Source organism: Chanos chanos, chromosome 4 (genome assembly GCF_902362185.1).
Source record: "Chanos chanos chromosome 4, fChaCha1.1, whole genome shotgun sequence".
NCBI classification, from domain to species: Eukaryota; Metazoa; Chordata; class Actinopteri; order Gonorynchiformes; family Chanidae; genus Chanos; species Chanos chanos.
Window position 1 is genome coordinate 14,019,299 of NC_044498.1, and position 17,459 is coordinate 14,036,757.

The following is a 17,459-nucleotide window of genomic DNA, read 5'->3' on the forward strand; positions in this document are numbered from 1 at the left end:
ACTGCCCCAAGCAAGTTTTTAGGTAGTGATTGGTTGAACTGGATTAACCATAATTTGACAATATCCAGGCTTGTGGCAATAAGAAAAGGCTGAAGAAAAGTAATTGTGTCAGAAGTCATTTTTATCCCTTTCAAGACTTAGGTTACTATGATCATTGAGAACCTTAGTGCTTGATAAGGATCTGGCTCAACATTGTGAATTGAGTGATGCAGTACCAGTTGCCAAGAATGAAAAGTTTCCCATTGACATGCTGGCAAAGCTATATAGATTTTAGTTTAATTAAATGAATAGACTTGACGTCAGGTGTCCTCATAAGTAGTGAGATAAAATGTGATTTGTTTTACTACCAATTCAAGCTTCCAGATACTGTCTGAGGAGTTCATAATGTATATGTAACAAATGACTCTGTACAGAGCTTTTTTTGTAATAAAAACAGATTTGTTTGATAAATGCATGATTTGTGTGCTATCAGCTTGATTAAATCGCAGTAGTAAAATGAAGAGATGAAAATAATGGCAAGACATCTTGAACAGCAATTTGAATACTGGCATGCTTAGAAACGTGAGGACACGCCTATCCGGAATCGTCATTCCCTACGACGTCTCTTGAATTTTTCGTCACGGCGGCGACACACGCGGCGGTCCGTCTTCGGTTCTCCATGTTGAACGCCAACTGGCGCATTTAAGATTTTCCGTTAGTTTTCAACTTAGAAACATCACTAGCCATGGCAGCAGCACCGGCAACTGGTAGAAAGCGAATCTTAAAAGAGGAAGACATGACCAAAATCGAGTTTGAGACCAGCGAGGAGGTTGATGTTACCCCTACATTTGATACGATGGGCCTGCGAGAGGACTTACTCCGTGGGATCTATGCTTACGGTAGAGTCCGCGGCTTTGTTTTGAGCGCTCGGCCTGCATCAGTAATAAGCTATTTGCTAGCAACAAGCTAATTACAAGAAAAGCAAAGTCTCAGACCCTTTAATCCAAGTAATCGCAACATGCATGGCACACTGCAGTGTGTTGTTTGTACTCATGTTTGTGTTAAACTCCGAAGTTAGAGTTTAAATTTCCTGATTGGCTAAACTTGCTGTTTAGCTAACCTCGTTAGCCCGCGATAACTGAATTAGCATAGCAAACTCGCGTGTTTTTTTAATACCGAACTAACCGGTTAACATTTTTTCCTCTTCTTCATTGTCGCGATAGTGTACTTGTATTTACGCGCCTGACCTATGAAACAGAATAAATTGGCAGACAAAATACTGCATGTATGTACACCAAATGTAGGTTTACGTTTTTGTGAGTGGCTTGTATGTGCAGTCGTATTAAACGTGAAATGCAATAGTTTTGTTACGGCATGCATGGAAAGCGCGTCGCAGTTTCACCATTCCATACATTTTTATCTTTTACAGGTTTTGAGAAACCGTCAGCCATTCAACAAAGAGCTATTAAGCAAATTATAAAAGGGAGAGATGTCATCGCGCAGTGAGTAGAACATTCTTTAATATCATATTTACATATCTTTTCGCTGGCAGTAAAACATCCCTAAATGATACAAATAACTATTCTAGAACAATATGTTTGATTCGTTTCTGCTTTGTCACCAGGTCACAATCTGGTACTGGTAAAACGGCTACCTTTTGTATCTCAGTACTGCAGTGTCTGGACATACAGGTATTTCAGCCCATGCTTTCTCAACTCGAGCATCACCTCGTTTTCCTAAACAGGTGGTTGCTTTCTGAGTATTTCATACAAATAGTTTATCATATAAGTGCATGCTGGAATAGAAGTTTTGGTCATCTTTAATTTTCCTCTGTTTCTTGTCATAGGTGCGAGAGACCCAAGCTCTGATATTGGCTCCAACCAGAGAGTTAGCTGGGCAAATACAGAAGGTCATTTCCATTTGAATATTTACTGTGGTCTAAAATGAACAACATCTCAAGGCAATTGTAAATCAAATTTTACGATGGTGAAGAGATGCAATGCTGTATCATATAGAATGAAAAAAGGAAGAAAGCCAGAAACTTTGCTTTGAATGTACTGTCAATTTTTGAGACATATTTGTACCTTTCGCTGGGATTTTGTCAGACCATTCAGATATTGGACTATTGGAATACTAAATATATCTTCTAAATGTAGTTACTGTGGACCGGTTGGTCTTTGTTACTTTGTCTCTCTAAACATGTATACAATACAAAACAATGTCTCCGTACAGGTGCTTCTGGCTTTGGGTGACTACATGAACGTGCAGTGCCATGCCTGCATCGGAGGCACAAATGTGGGCGAAGACATCAGGAAATTGGACTATGGACAGCATGTGGTGGCTGGGACTCCAGGCAGAGTTTTTGGTCAGTGTCTCTATAAAAATCACTGGGTTTTTTTTTTAGCTTTCTGGTCATGCTGTTTTGATTTACTGTGCCCTCATTCTGTTCAACTTTCGCTTCTTCTTTTTTTTTTTTATAATTAATTTATTCTTTTTTTTTACCCCATTAGATATGATCCGCAGAAGGAGTCTTAGGACACGTGCTATTAAGATGCTGGTTCTAGATGAAGCTGATGAAATGCTCAACAAAGGTAAAGACTAATCATCAGTAATAAAACAATATTTAAATATTTAAAAAATAAGAGCTATCTTTTGTAGCTTTGGTACTGATGGCTTATAGTGCACCCTTAACACTCATATGTATGTATATAGGTATATGTGTGTATGTATGTACATCGTCCTAAAGAATTTGACTTTGTTCCATCTGATTATAGGCTTTAAGGAGCAAATCTATGATGTGTATCGGTACCTGCCTCCTGCCACTCAGGTGTGTCTGATCAGTGCCACACTGCCTCATGAGATCCTGGAGATGACCAACAAGTTCATGACAGACCCCATCCGCATCCTGGTCAAGCGGTAATGCCAGCTTATTCATCTGCATGCCTATTAAAGTCCAAACCAACACTCCTCATCCACTTGTTAATCACTGCCTTTTACACTTGTTTAGACTTATACAACACTTTAGCATGACAGAGTTTGAATTTCCCCTCCAATCGATAATTACACCCACTACCTGCCAAGATGTGGTCGCAGATCACAGTCAGGTTGTGAGGATTTGTAGTCTGTATTTTACTAATGTGGATTTTGGGTGTGTGACCACTGTGCTCCCCCAAAGTGGCTGAGAGGAGGAGCTGTTGTCAGTTTCCTGAAGTGTCTGTCTTTTGTGTTTGCAGTGATGAGTTGACTCTTGAGGGTATTAAGCAGTTCTTTGTTGCCGTGGAGAGAGAGGAGTGGAAGTTTGACACCTTGTGTGATCTCTATGATACTCTTACTATCACACAAGCAGTCATTTTCTGCAACACCAAAAGGAAGGTCTGTGAGAAACATCGCATCCCTGCATCTCCATTCTCTGCAGTGTACCTTCACAGCAATGCCAGTGGATGTGTTCATATTGTCTTGCTAACCCTACTGATAGATTGTAGCAGATCTGTGCACAGTGATAACTGATAGAGACCTTGTAGTACAAGGATGTGAAATTAGGCCTCTAGAGTGAGTGAATGATTGTGGTGTGTTACAGGTGGACTGGTTAACAGAGAAGATGAGAGAGGCAAATTTTACAGTGTCCTCTATGCACGGAGACATGCCACAGAAAGAGAGAGAGTCCATCATGAAAGAGTTCAGATCTGGAGCTAGGTAAGAACCTCATCAAGAAATACTCATCGTTACTGTTGTTTTTTATTTTTCGTTTTTTTCCCCCTTGGTTCAAGCATTACATTTTTTTTTATTAGAACAGAATAGTTGAATATAAAAGTGTATACTTAATCATGTTGCTACTCCCTACTTGGTCAAACTCAAGATGAAGATGTTTGACTAGACTGATCATTTGTTGCCTGTGCAGAACCTATCAAATGACAGATATTTGAACTTTATTGTACCATTCCTCATCTTAGATTTGTTGTCAGGTTTTTCATTTGACGTGTTTTTTCTTTTCCCCCTCCATTCTAGCCGAGTGCTCATCTCTACAGACGTTTGGGCCAGGGGTCTGGATGTGCCCCAGGTCTCCCTGATCATTAACTATGACCTGCCAAACAACAGAGAGTTGTACATCCACAGGTATGGCCCTTCCCCCTGTTGTGAACAAACGTGTAACTCACAAGATGTAGTGCTGCCAGCCACATAGTCACTATACTAAAGGTGCAGGGTTTAAGGAGAGTCTCTCTGGAGATATGAGACAAGACTAAATATATAATCAAGATATTGTCTCAACATTTTTTTTTCCTTTCAGTTGACATAGTGAGCAGTTTCATAGCTTAATCCCAGTTTGATTTTTGTTGACTTTGAACGATGAGCATTTGTGCTTTTCCTTCAGAATCGGACGATCTGGTCGTTATGGACGCAAGGGTGTAGCCATTAACTTTGTGAAGAACGATGACATTCGTATCCTTCGTGACATTGAGCAGTACTACTCAACACAGATTGATGAAATGCCAATGAACGGTAAGTTATTTGCTCTCTCCTGTGTTAACCGTTTTTTAGATTACATATGTAACATTCAACTTTCAGGGTTTATTTTCTATTCTAGTTGCTGTATCCAAGCTGGGTGTCTTCTCAACAGTCTAATGTGTATTCAGTCTGCAATACAGCTGTTAATGTGCCATTAATTTGGTTTTCAGTGAGCCTACTTTTCATTCTTTTTTTTTTATCTTCTGATTTTCAGTGGCTGACTTGATTTGAAGCAGAAGAGAGATGAGTGACGGAATGAATACTTTTGTCATCTGGACCTTGTTTTACTTACCTTTCCTTCAAGAATTCCTCTTTAATTTACCCTGTCTTTTTACATAGGTTAGGGTTAACAACCCAACATGTTGATTATTGTACTCAAAAGTAAGATTTACTGTGAGGTTGCTTGTTTTGTAAATAAAGAAGCTTTGAGTTGTCAATTGTAGTGTCTCACCTTTTGTAATACAGTTTGATCAAGCATACATTATATGCACAGAGAAGACTTTCACTGCAGGAGACAACTACCACCAAGTGACAAAGAGCAGGCATGGGCCATACACTGATTTATTTATACTATTTGTGGGCTATAGGCTATTAACTTTATATACCTGTAGTATAGTGTCTTCCACTATTTGTGTGGCCATTTTGAGTTGGACAGTGATCCTCTTAGATAACCTGATATTCTGCTGGTGATATTTGATTCTGTAATGGCAATAAACTACAGTGTGCTTCCCTGAAGTCAAGTGAGTTGACAAGGAGATAATAAGAACTTCACCCTTACCACTAACCTCGGGAAGGAATTAACATGTCTGCGTCAAGACTCAGTCAGCAGGGGGTGAGACAATCCCTTTGCCTTTTCAGCATCTTAGATGTCACGTCAATAATGTATCAAGTCCAAGAGGAGCACGTTTATGTATCATTTATATGTCTAAACCTTTTAGCTAAGTCCAGCCTTTTTTTAGCCGCAGAAATATATTTTGCCACACAAAATCTTGTAAACCTACTGTAGTGAACAGGAGATAACTAGACCCTCCGGTGCCACCTTTCAGTAAGGATCAAGTCAGAGACTCTTAAATGTCGTATGCTGAATATGCACAGATTTTTATTTATTTAATTGAAAATATGGTCGTTACCGCAATTGTAACGCCAAGGAGCCAGTTTTTATTTTTCCTGAGATACTGACGTTGTCGGGGCTAACACGAAAATGCCTGTAGATATCCACATATAACCTCAGTGCTTAAGGACGGTGTCCTTTAAAAAAAAAAGAAGAAGACGGAAACTTGCAACTCCAAAATGAGACTGAATGTCATATTTTTTAAAACTTCATTTGATGAATTACCCTGGACTCGACAGATCGAGAACTACTCTGGTTTAGACAGTTGCTGTTGGGAAGAAAGCACGTTATGAAACTCAATCTTCTGACAGCGAGTGTTTATTATGTGAAGTCTAGTTGTGATGAATCCATTTTCTCTGACGTGTTCTCGTAACTTTTGCAATTAAATTATCTGGATTTTAACAATTTGGCAAAAATTCGTTGACAACATTATGGTTTCAAACAACCGTAGTTTCGAAATGTACTCAGTTTTGATGCTGAGACTCGGTGCAGCGTTAAATTAAATATCGACCTGCTAAAGCTACGTTTTTAATACATCTTGTAATTTTCTGGTCATTGTTGGTATCAGTATTGATTTATTTGAGATTACTGCTTGGCATGATTTCTTGGCTAGCTACCACCTGATAGTGACTCGCAGCCTATTTTCGAAAGCGCTTGGAAATTGTTTAATTAACTAAATGCAGCGTAGCAGTACCACGACAGAAGAGCCGTCCATGCACCCAAACATTGTGGTGGATTCCAAAACCCTTCCCACTTACCATGAGCAAGGACACACGTGGATGAATTTCTTAGTACGTAGCAACAATGTTGAGCACAAGAGAAAAGAAATCGCTCTGCACTATAATATACAGTAGGTGTGACACTGCATTAAAGACAACAGTCAGTCTGCGGGAGTAAACTATATTTTATCACGATAATAATGTTCCATCTTTGTATATTCATACAGCCTTAACACATCTGTTATCAGTAAAGTACATTATAGTAACTGATGTATTATGCGGAAGGAAAAGAGTGATTTGATTTTTTTCTTCATAAAATATTGCAAGTAAAGAACATGGCGTTACCCAGATCGGTGAATTATACTGCGACCTTCACAAGCCCTTTGCTTTGACATTTATAGAATATTAATTCTCTCCAACTTGGAGATGGATATTAGCTGCCAAGTGTAATCCATTTCCTGGGCAGATCTTAAAACGAATTATCTTCCCTCTGTCACACATTAGCATAGAGGATAGCAGAGCTCTCGTTGACTGCTGGCGCATTTCCCCTCACATAGACTGAGGAAGATTTGTCACACTCAGTGAGGGAGACTTCATGTTACCTCTATGGACCAGATATTAAACTTGTGTGCATCAGTGAGTATAAAATTTGACACTAAAATATACTGAAAATATTCCAAGGTTGTGGAACAACAGTAAATGACTCTGTAAGACATGCCTACTGACTTTCAGCACTACAGTCTGACAAATGAACAACAGCATGCTCAATCATAATTAAATCTTCAACGGCCCTAAATGACCACAGAAGGAGAATATTCACAGCCGCTCTGCCTGGCGTGCTCACTGACTGCATCGGTCATTAATAAGCATAACATTTATTCTGTCAATCTGTACCAAAGTCTAACGGTTAAAAATCCATAGTGTTTTCATATCCATCCACCCATGTCCTGTCCTCTGGCTCATCTTCCTTTCTCTGCAGGACAGAGACATTAGGATCTCAGTAAAAAGCCAAGTGGCCTCCACCTGTGTCCAGGCCAGAGAACACAGGATTAACTGACAAACGCAGAGGAGAAAGAGAGAGCACCAAGACAGCTGCCAAAAGTTGGAATGAGCTATCATCAAGATGACATTTTGTGTGCTATAACTCAAAACCTCCACATACACTGATAGTAGGTTGGTTATTCCCCATGTGTTATTTAGAGCATCTGACTCATCTCTGTCGTACCTTTTAGTTACTGCACAGCTTATATCCATGCAATATTTTTGTATTCTAACTGGTTCTAATAAAGAAAGAATGGAGTCCTTTAAACCATATGTGATTTGACTTAATATCGATTCTACATAATCTATTTTGGCCTCTACCCCAGTCTGACCACAGATAATGGGTTTTTATTTCGTTTTTTAGATCAGTTCTCTGTGTGGATGATTAACAGTTGGGAATAAATGACAATGCAGAACCACCGCACAACTGTTCTGACTCATGTACACCATCCCTCATCCAAAATACATGGCCAAAAATGAACTATCGCTTCGCTTCATCAAAAGGGGCATTTGCCATAGGATTATATCGCTAATGGACCATTAGACGTCTGGAAGAGCTTTGAGGAGTTCCTCTGAGTTACATCCTCCTTTTTTTACTTTAAGACTTTTCTGACTATAACTCTTCCATTTCATGAGCACAATCAAGGTGTTATCAGACGCTTCAGATGTTCTTATAATATTTATCAAAGAGAACATTTCCTATTCCTAAGTAATGCATCAAATTAGGATTAGCTAAAGATCTAGCACAGTTCTTTAACTCGTAAGCCTGGTGATCCTATTAACTGCCAAGCAATAGCTAACGCTGACCCAAGGCCAGGTCAGACAGCTTGCTCTGTGCACTTTCAACCCTCTACATTCAAAGTCTCTGCTATCAGTTTTAAATTCACTAGTGTACTTTCAAACATGTGCTTTTCCAGTAATGTCAACAGGTTGATTTGACATGCAAGTCGTCATGCATCCAGGCAAACATTTTCTGTGTTAACGCTAGCAAACGTGGTATGAGGAATTCTTTTGTCAGAAATAATTGAAACATTGTGTCAACTACTTACAAAATGTCTGGGCTTAATTTTGTGAATGCAAATCTACCAGCAACTCAGCAAAGGAGAGACATTCAGAATATTCCACCTGGTAGGGCAGATACAACTGTTTCATCTATGTGACAGTAATCACTGTCCTTTGATCAAAATCTGAATTTGATAACATGCTCATGTAGCATGCGTTAAGTGGTTGCTCTGTTTAAATTTGGTATATTTCGATCTTCTAATAGGATAATGGATGCTTCTCAGACGTCGGTCAAAACAAACACCATCAGGATTATAAGGAGTAAGTGAAGTTCACTTGATAATGGAGCCTGCTATCAAATGTCTTCTTGAAGCAAACAAATAATCAAGGCATTCAGAGCACAAATGTATTTTCTCACTGATTTCCATTCCTCTACAACTAAGCATAATTTAATGTTTATTCATTGCTCTTTACATGAATTTGAGATGAACCATTGTGGGTTACTTTATAAAAGTGCCATTATTAATTGAGGGTAACATTGGAAATTCAGATTTGAAATGTTGATTTCCCCCACCTGTGAGATGTGGCAGTCATAAACAGTGAAAAGAGCCTTATGTATCAGCAGGACTGTCTGTTTTTTTTCTATGTTGCTTTTATTTTCTTTTACACCCCAAACAAAGTGCTCATACTGATGTCAAGGTTTTGGGCTACTGAAAGGCTTGACCAAGTGTCACCAGGTGTTCACACAAATAATGTACTGTTTTGCTAAGGGCTTGGTAACCTTTGTCATCCCAATGTCGTCTTCATGACAGTAGTGGGATTACACTGAGTCGCGTCATCACCTCAGACAACAAACAGCGCGCTGGTCAGGTATTTTTAGATGGGATTTAGATCAAGGATCTTTACAAGAGTTGCCCCGCTGTAGGAACACCGTTGTGATTTAGCGGCTCGCAAACCTTCACCAGTAGCGCATAGCTCAGAGACTCATTCATGCCTTCGCTGCTGTAGCTTACTATTTGAGTTCTAAAATGTCACTGAAAAATCCTCTACAGGTGGTTAACATTCCATGGAGAAACAACAATTATAGTCTCATGAACAAGGACCCACCTTTGTCTGACCAGGGGGAGACTATCATAGGCGTCTACTTGTTAGTGCTCGGTAAGTAAACTATTTATGAAGCCTGTTAACTGTACTTGCATATCGGATTGATTTCTCCGATGAAAAAGAGCGGAGATAGACGCTGAGAACATGTAATTGAAGACACTTTTTGGCAGCAAAATATTTTTCTTAAATTCATTGATGACACGATAAACGGAAATGATTAAACAACGGTACCAAAAGTAAATCTACAATTCATAAAATCGTCGAAGGCACCTTTAAAAGTACAGTTAGAATATGTGCAATGTTCTTTTTTAGATTCATTGCCCAGAATGTAATTTTCCATTAAATGTTCGATTAATTCTTAAAGTAATTTCAGCGTCTTTTAATCGAACAGTCAGTTTGTCTTAGAGGTTTCCTTCTTTTCTTTTCTTTTCTTTTCTTTGTTTGTTTTTTCTTTTTTTTTTCTAAATATGCGGAAGGTGTGGTCAGTTTTTACTTTTATTGCAGTGTTGTGCAAAACAAATGCAAATGTGTCTCACCTTGTCTATCACTGCAGGTTTTGTAGCTACAAGTGTAGCTTGTGTTGTTCGGATTACGTTCAAGCACAGATTTTGCTCTATACGTAGATCTTAACATGTTACGAGTTTGAAAGGGAGAGATATGTCTGTTCTCCCAACAATGTAATGTGGTCATCCCTCTGTAATCCATCAGTAATACATCAGTTAATACAGTGTTTTTGACTGGAAATTATTTAGTCTCGTTCAGGTGTCGATGACCGATGCAGGAAAGATATACAATATGATTTTTTATCCTAAAGAGTAAGATTACACTAATTAGGAAAATGAGTGACACCTGATTGCAACCTACTGTACTGCTTCAAGAATGGTATCATTACTTTGAGCAGTACAGCGATAGGTTGTGTCTAATATAATGTCAAAATCATAATAGTAAACACATACCTGACCAGTGTTGAGGTTTTACATGGGCTTTTAGGGGATACAATTGCTTATCTATAAAAGTTTCCAAAACCAATTCAAACCAAAGATCAGAGCAGTGTTAGATGAAAAAGGATTGTCCGCTGCCTTTCCAAGAGTTTGTGATGTCTCTCCTTGTGTACCTTTCTCCTTAGGTTGGCTCTCGTGGTTTGGGAACAGTATCGTAATCTTTGTTCTGTTCAAGCAAAGAAGTTCTCTGCAGCCTACAGATTACCTGACCCTTAACCTGGCCATTTCTGATGCCAGTATATCTGTGTTTGGCTACTCTCGTGGAATCCTTGAGATCTTCAACATCTTTAAGGACAATGGATATCTCATTACGTCTGTGTGGACATGCCAGGTAAAGCCAATAGGATTGTGAAAATAAAAGGAATGGCCTTAATGCCAATGTTAGTCTCATGAAACAAGCATCAGATGTTAATGCAGCACACAACGTCTGACAGATTATTGTGAGAACCTGCCACAATTTGACAAGAACACAATGTTGGACCATTTGTAGTCCGAGCTGCTGATTATTCTTTTTTCAGTTCATTTTCATTTTTAGCATGATCCCCACAATATGTTATAAAAATGCTATAAACAAGTTTGTGTAAAGAAGATAGCAAATAATTTTGCCGCTCCACTTCGTGCATGGTGCTCACAGAGTGGTGGTTTGAGTGGCAGGTGCATAACCACATATACTGGCTGGAAAAACGTAAAGACTGCTTTATTGTGGTCAAATAAAAGTTGCGAGCTAAACCTGTAGGATTTCAAATATTTAAATGACTGACCAGGAGAACAGAATGTTTTAGAGAAAAATACATTTTTTTTTTACAAATTGCTGTCCAATTTAATTTCTTGAAGACAATAACATCAAAAAGACACTAATTGGTTTTCAGTTGTGAAGCATGCTATTAAAAAAATCATCAGTCAGATTCCAAGAAAGGAGCTGGAGGTTAAACCTCCTTAATAAAACATTTTAAATTAAAGGTAACCTTAAGATTGAAGAGACATCATTGGGCATTGTTAGTTCTGATATAAAGACTCCATTTAGTCTTTCCTTATAATAAGAAGGTTGTATGAAAATGAGTCACTAAAAGGCATACGTGGTAATCCTAATTGCAATTTTCTCCCCTTCACTGACCCATCAATTAGTGGATTGATTCATTCTATACAATCTACAGTCTCAGTTCAAAAAATGCAGAAACACATTGGTGAATTGTTGTTGACTTCAAGCAACCTGACTAACCTACACTGAGACAATACTTTCATTCTTCTGGTCTTTTCTCTGTTTTCAGTCTTTTTTACTTCTTACATCCTATTTTTGCTTTTCTTATATTGTTTGATTAAATGAACATGAATGTACACAGTACATCATAGTACACAGAAGCTGTGTGTTTTCATGGGTGTGTAGTGTAAGGTGTACCCGGGAGATTTAAAATTAAATCATTTTTTTGGAGAAGGAGAGTGACAGCTAGAGAAAACTGACACTTTGCTGTAGCAAGGATGTAATGTACTGTGCATGATAAAAGAGTGATGCCCTAAATCTGAAAGATTTGGCAGAGAGTCAAGCATGGGCACTGTTCAGCCTAGTAATGAGTAGCAAAACCCTGTGGTATCCAACCGGATGACTGGACTGCTCTGCCCACATAGTGATGCTTTGACAGAGAGTGCTATGTAACACACACCAATGGGAAATATGAGCATATGACTTGTGTTCTAGAGAGTGATGCCCATTAATATGATATAGTATAATTTAAGTTCTACTTCTCTAAGAAACGTTTGATTTAGAATATATATTTAGAGCACAATTTTTACAGGATACGTTCTCCTTAACTGAAAACTAAAATGTTGTTTGACAGTCCTTTTTGGCAGATGACTGTAATACACAATTATTTTGATAAGCAGCAGATATGACAAACAAGCTCCCATATAACCTGTCGTAATCTACATGGCCCTTTGACATTCACAGGTGGATGGCTTCTTCACCCTGGTCTTTGGCCTGGGGAGCATCAACACTTTGACTGTAATCAGTATAACCAGATACATCAAAGGCTGCCACCCCAACAAAGGTACAAAGTCACAATGATGCTAAGAGGTCTTTGTAAATTTGCTGTCCTGAGCAAAAATGCCTTTGTGATTGAGAATGACAGTCCAGCACTGATGTTACTCTGTTTATTTGCAGCTCATTGCATAAGAAGCTCCACTATAGGTTTGTGTATCTTGCTCATCTGGATAGGGGCAGCATTCTGGTCAGTTGCCCCCTTACTAGGCTGGGGCAGTTACACAGGTGAGTAGATGTAAAATGGCTCAATGTGTGAGACAAAATGGAGGCTGTATGTTCAATTTATTATTATTATTGTTATTGTTGTTGTTATTATTATTGTTGTTGTTAACACCTCCCCCCACTCCTCTCTTGCTTTCTGTAAAGATCGTGGATACGGAACTTGCGAAATCGACTGGGCTAAAGCAAACTACTCAACCATTCACAAATCCTACATAATTTCCATCCTGATCTTCAGCTTCTTTATCCCAGTATTGATTATGCTCTTCTCCTACGTATCCATTATCAACACGGTCAAAAGGGGTAATGCAATGTCAGCTGAGGGTGACCTAACTGACAGGCAGAGAAAAATTGAGAGAGACGTCACCATTGTGAGTATAACCTTTATCTGGACAGCGATCTGATATTTTCCCAAAGCTTTCCACTAAGCAACTGCCAAAGCCAATAATGCTTTTTAATTAAAGGTTTTACGTGGCATTTACTTTGGTTTTACACACCCAGCTTGTAAGAACACTGTGACTTTCAAAAAATCAAATATCAATGTAAACTTCTACGTTCATGTCCAAGGTTTGTCCCAGGACAGAGTGCTAATTAGAGGGATGTGCAAACATCTTTTCTTTTCTCAGCGTTTTAGAGTATTTTTTGACAGCATAGGTGCTGAGCATTAAGTTAATCTAATGTAATTAATGACCATCGCCATCCTTTTGTCACAACACTGATATCACAGCTCTGACTTGGACTTTCTCGCTTTTTTTTTTTCTCCTCCTCACAGGTGTCTATCGTTATCTGCACGGCATTTATCCTGGCGTGGTCGCCCTACGCGGTCGTCTCCATGTGGTCGGCTTGGGGCTTCCACGTCCCCAGTCTCACCAGCATCTTTACTCGTCTCTTTGCCAAGTCTGCCAGCTTCTACAACCCCCTCATATACTTTGGCTTGAGCTCCAAGTTTCGAAAGGACGTTAGCGTGCTGCTGCCTTGCGCCCGTGAGGGCAAGGACACTGTCAAACTCAAGCGCTTCAAACACATCAAGGCCAGGGGAGAGGCCGCCTCCCCTGCCGCTCCACGTCAGAAGCCCATGGAAGAACCAGAGGCTGCCAGGGTGCCCCTGAACCAGAAGGCTGAGAAAAACAACAAGGCTGGAGGACAGTTACTCAACCCCTCCCCCAGCCCAGACTCAGGGGTGGGAAGTCACCCCAATACACCTCCCCCAGCCAACAACGAGGTGTTCTTCATCGAAATGCCTCAGCACTCCGAAACACCAGAGTATGAATGTGACAGACTGTAGAACATGTTGCGTCATATCCGATTGTTTTTCTTTAATTTTCAATTTTTTTATATAAACAATGAGTGAATTATGTGTAATTATTAAATTGGACTTTTATTTACCTCAGTGGTAGGAATATCAGAATAATATTTTTGTAAGGGATCGATGTAAATGTGTATATGTGCTGATTGGCCTTTTTCTAAGTCAGTTCATTGTTCATTGGTGTCAATAAATAAAAGTTCTTTATTGATTTACCCCTGATATCTGTCATATACTGTAATATTCAATGAACACTTTGTCTCTTAACAAATGATTGACTGAATTAATTAATAAAAAATACTGAAATCATGTCTCCTGATTAAAAAAAAAAAGATTTAAAAATCTTAAGTCAAACAATTTCTTTTTCTAGAAATTCTTTTATTATTTCTAATTTGAAGAGAAACGACCATGTGACACTGAAGGTGCCCATCAGTGGACCAAACAGGTCACAGATCAGAGTGCTGACCACAGCAAATGTTGTATATATCATAATCATAAAAAGCTTGATATATTATAGCTAATTGATTCCAGTCAATGGGATAAATAATGTTTATAGAGGACGCGGACAAATACAGTCCATTAACAGACAAAGACACAGGGTGGAAAATCTTCACAACACTGTCACTTCTTTGGAACTGAAGGATTTGTGTGTCATAATAGCTCAGCAATGCTATTGCCATGAAACTTTATAGGAGTTGATACAGAGGGCAATGGCTACTCAGTGTCGGCTGTAAAGACATTATGAGCCCTGGCAATGAAGAGAAATGGGTTTAATATAAGAGGATTGGTCCGCTCCTGAGCTACCACTGAAGAACGGAAGTCAAGCACTTCAAGGTTGGAGCTGAAAGGTAGGTGCTTTTACCACAATGCAGTCTTGTTCTGGAATGCCAGTTTTGTCTTGAGACAACCTACAACTTACTGGTAAACAGTGCATTACTTCTGCATGGGTCACCATAAATTACAGAGTGAATTATACAATTCTTTATCATTTCCCCATCCATCTTTCTATGCACAAACATCAGACATTCTCCTTAGTTTATGCTCTCACGATTTCAAGGCCCAAAGAGATAACAAACACTATCCTGTAACATGTATCAGCTGTGTGCAGTACTTTTCCAACTGTAGAAGATCAAACTGAAGAAAACGGCACATTGCCTACTGAACAGACAGTTCTCGCCTCTGCTTCCTACAGAATTCTTAAATACCGCTGGGAGTGACATGAACTATGTGCGACAATTTTTTTTTTCTTCCTCTTGTTTAAAGGCACAGCTAGTCTCTTGTTCTGTGGTGTCAGAAATGTGAGTGTGACCCCGAAACAGTGTCCACAATCACTTGACATGAACTCTGTATGCTGGATCTGCATATATACTGCCATAGTGTTGGTTGCTGTTCTATGGCTTTTTGTGAGAGTTAAAAGTTCTTGTTAAAAGGCACATCAGTCATTTGAGTGTGATGATTCCCAACTGAGTAAAAACTTTATCACATAGTGAATAAGTTCCAGTCATTTAGCCCCCATTTAATTATGAGACTCTGCGGGAGTACCGATGTTATTTTTGAATGAGAACAAACAATGAAGCATTTCAAATGAAAACAGGGACACCTCTTTACCTCCATCTGTGGTGAACCAAATGAACTATTCCCCCATTAGAGATTAGGTGCAGGGACAGTACAATAAAAACTCATACTGTTTCATCACTCATGTCCAAGAACTCTGTGTAATGCATCTCTTGGTTATAAGTCCACACCTAGTTCTTAATTAAATGTCCAGAGTTTACTGAGCCTCTCTAGGAAAGCAGTTAGAACCAGGGACATATCAAACCTCCTACTGTTCATCACTTATGAGAACATCGTGTCTTCTTCTTCTTTTTTCTGTTGCTTTTGTTTTTCAATTCCTGGGTGGCTCTTCAGAAATGTGTGAAAACATACTTAATGTTGCACTGGCTAATTAATCTACCTACACACACTGTACTCTTACTGGATGTTTGGCTGCATCTTCAGTCCTCTTGCTTTTCAGTTCATTCATTTACTTTATGCCATTTTGTAATTCTGGACTGCCCTCTTCTGGTGTGACTGGGAGCCCCTTTTCAGTCCCACTAAGTGGCCTACGTAGTGTCCTCTTCTATACACTGACTGTCCACTGTACTAGAAACACTCACCTCTGACCTACACTCACCGGCCACTTTATAAGGTTTACCTACCCTATAGGTAAACTATGTGGGTCAATCAGTCATCTACAATTTGTCAGCAACCTTCTACCCTGTTCATTAGTGGTTAGTTTCTGACTACAGGACCACTGTGGGACATATATTGTTGCAGACTGTTCTCAACACAGTGACACGGACCTGGTAGTGGTATGGTAGTGGGTGTTGCTGTTGTATAGGTGCGTGAGACAGAGCAGCATCGCTGGGGTTTTTAGACACTGACCACTGATGAACAGCTAGAGGATGGCTAACACAAAACGTCCATGGCCAACTGTAATCTCCAACTGTACACCAACAAGGTAAGTGTTCCTAATAAAGTGACTTATGATTGTACGTTTGCATTTATACAATTGCTTGTCAATTGCAGCAACTATGAAGAAGTGGAAACTTGTTGATACAAATTGTTTTTGCCAGTCATTCATTACTTAGCAAGAGTACAACAATAATATTGTCCAGAGAAATGAGTATTATCATATATGTGTATGTGTTGCTAATAAATTAAATGCCAGTTCAAACTGGTGGTTTCCAAATTAGTCTACTGAGATTACTCAGTAAACTAACCTGGGATTAGTTTACAGAGTTTACTCAGATATCTATCTGTCTACTGTCCACAAAAGGAGAAAAATTAAGAGCCTTCTGACTTGAAGCTGGAGGAGTAGAGAGTTTGACAAGTAAACTTCAAGTACTGGATAAGAAATTCAGAAACTCAAATGTTCTGCTACTAAACTCCTTTCTTAACTTCTGTGGATTTGTAATAGTTAACCTGAAATGACTGGAAAAGAGAGAACTATAGACTACTGGGAGATTCTGACTAAGAACACTACACTATAAATAGATGGTTTTTGCATTATATTGAATATACTGACATTTTATAGTATTCATGCTCACAGGGGATAAATGTGGTTGGAGTCAAAGTGCTGAATTTCATATTGATGAAACAGAGTCAAAACGAGAGGCCCCATCCCTATGCTATGTTATGAAAACAGGCAGGTTTGGTCATCCATCAGAGCACACCACAAAAAAAAAGAAATACAACATATTCTTTTATTGTTGTTATTGATAAATGTCAATATTCCATCTGAGGAAAAAAAAAAAAAAAGAGAATACATCATGAAAAAAGAAGAAACTATTATAATAACAATAATAACGTATGTACAAGAAACATATTTCACATAATCATTGAGAGGGTTCTGTATAACCCCCGTAAAAGGGCAACATTGACACTTTTACAGGTAGGCTTG

At 38.9% G+C, this 17,459-nt stretch overlaps 2 protein-coding genes across 2 annotated transcripts; both read left to right on the forward strand.

Moving 5' to 3' along the window:
- The first annotated feature begins 632 nt into the window (after window positions 1-632).
- eif4a3 (eukaryotic translation initiation factor 4A3) lies at window positions 633-4,906 on the forward strand. Its single transcript, XM_030770470.1, has 12 exons — window positions 633-878; window positions 1,409-1,481; window positions 1,604-1,670; window positions 1,826-1,888; window positions 2,212-2,344; window positions 2,490-2,570; window positions 2,754-2,895; window positions 3,213-3,351; window positions 3,557-3,672; window positions 3,985-4,092; window positions 4,349-4,476; window positions 4,697-4,906. The coding sequence occupies exons 1-12, from the start codon at window positions 725-727 to the stop codon at window positions 4,711-4,713; spliced, it is 1,221 nt and encodes a 406-aa protein (XP_030626330.1). The 5' UTR covers window positions 633-724; the 3' UTR covers window positions 4,714-4,906.
- A 4,477-nt stretch (window positions 4,907-9,383) lies between these two features.
- Window positions 9,384-13,999, forward strand: opn6a (opsin 6, group member a). The gene is made up of 6 exons (XM_030772929.1): window positions 9,384-9,513; window positions 10,586-10,791; window positions 12,403-12,502; window positions 12,616-12,720; window positions 12,862-13,085; window positions 13,487-13,999. The coding sequence occupies exons 1-6, from the start codon at window positions 9,384-9,386 to the stop codon at window positions 13,997-13,999; spliced, it is 1,278 nt and encodes a 425-aa protein (XP_030628789.1).
- Window positions 14,000-17,459: the final 3,460 nt, after the last annotated feature.

Bases quoted from the DNA above. Each gene is read 5' to 3' on its own strand.
- eif4a3 (XM_030770470.1), top strand. From the start codon at position 725: ATGGCAGCAGCACCGGCAACTGGTAGAAAGCGAATCTTAAAAGAGGAA. The intron at 1,482-1,603 runs GTGAGTAGAACA...CTTTGTCACCAG, and splicing joins GGGAGAGATGTCATCGCGCA to GTCACAATCTGGTACTGGTA. The intron at 3,352-3,556 runs GTCTGTGAGAAA...GGTGTGTTACAG, and splicing joins TCTGCAACACCAAAAGGAAG to GTGGACTGGTTAACAGAGAA.
- opn6a (XM_030772929.1), top strand. From the start codon at position 9,384: ATGTCACTGAAAAATCCTCTACAGGTGGTTAACATTCCATGGAGAAAC. The intron at 10,792-12,402 runs GTAAAGCCAATA...TGACATTCACAG, and splicing joins CGTCTGTGTGGACATGCCAG to GTGGATGGCTTCTTCACCCT. The intron at 12,503-12,615 runs GTACAAAGTCAC...GTTTATTTGCAG, and splicing joins AGGCTGCCACCCCAACAAAG to CTCATTGCATAAGAAGCTCC.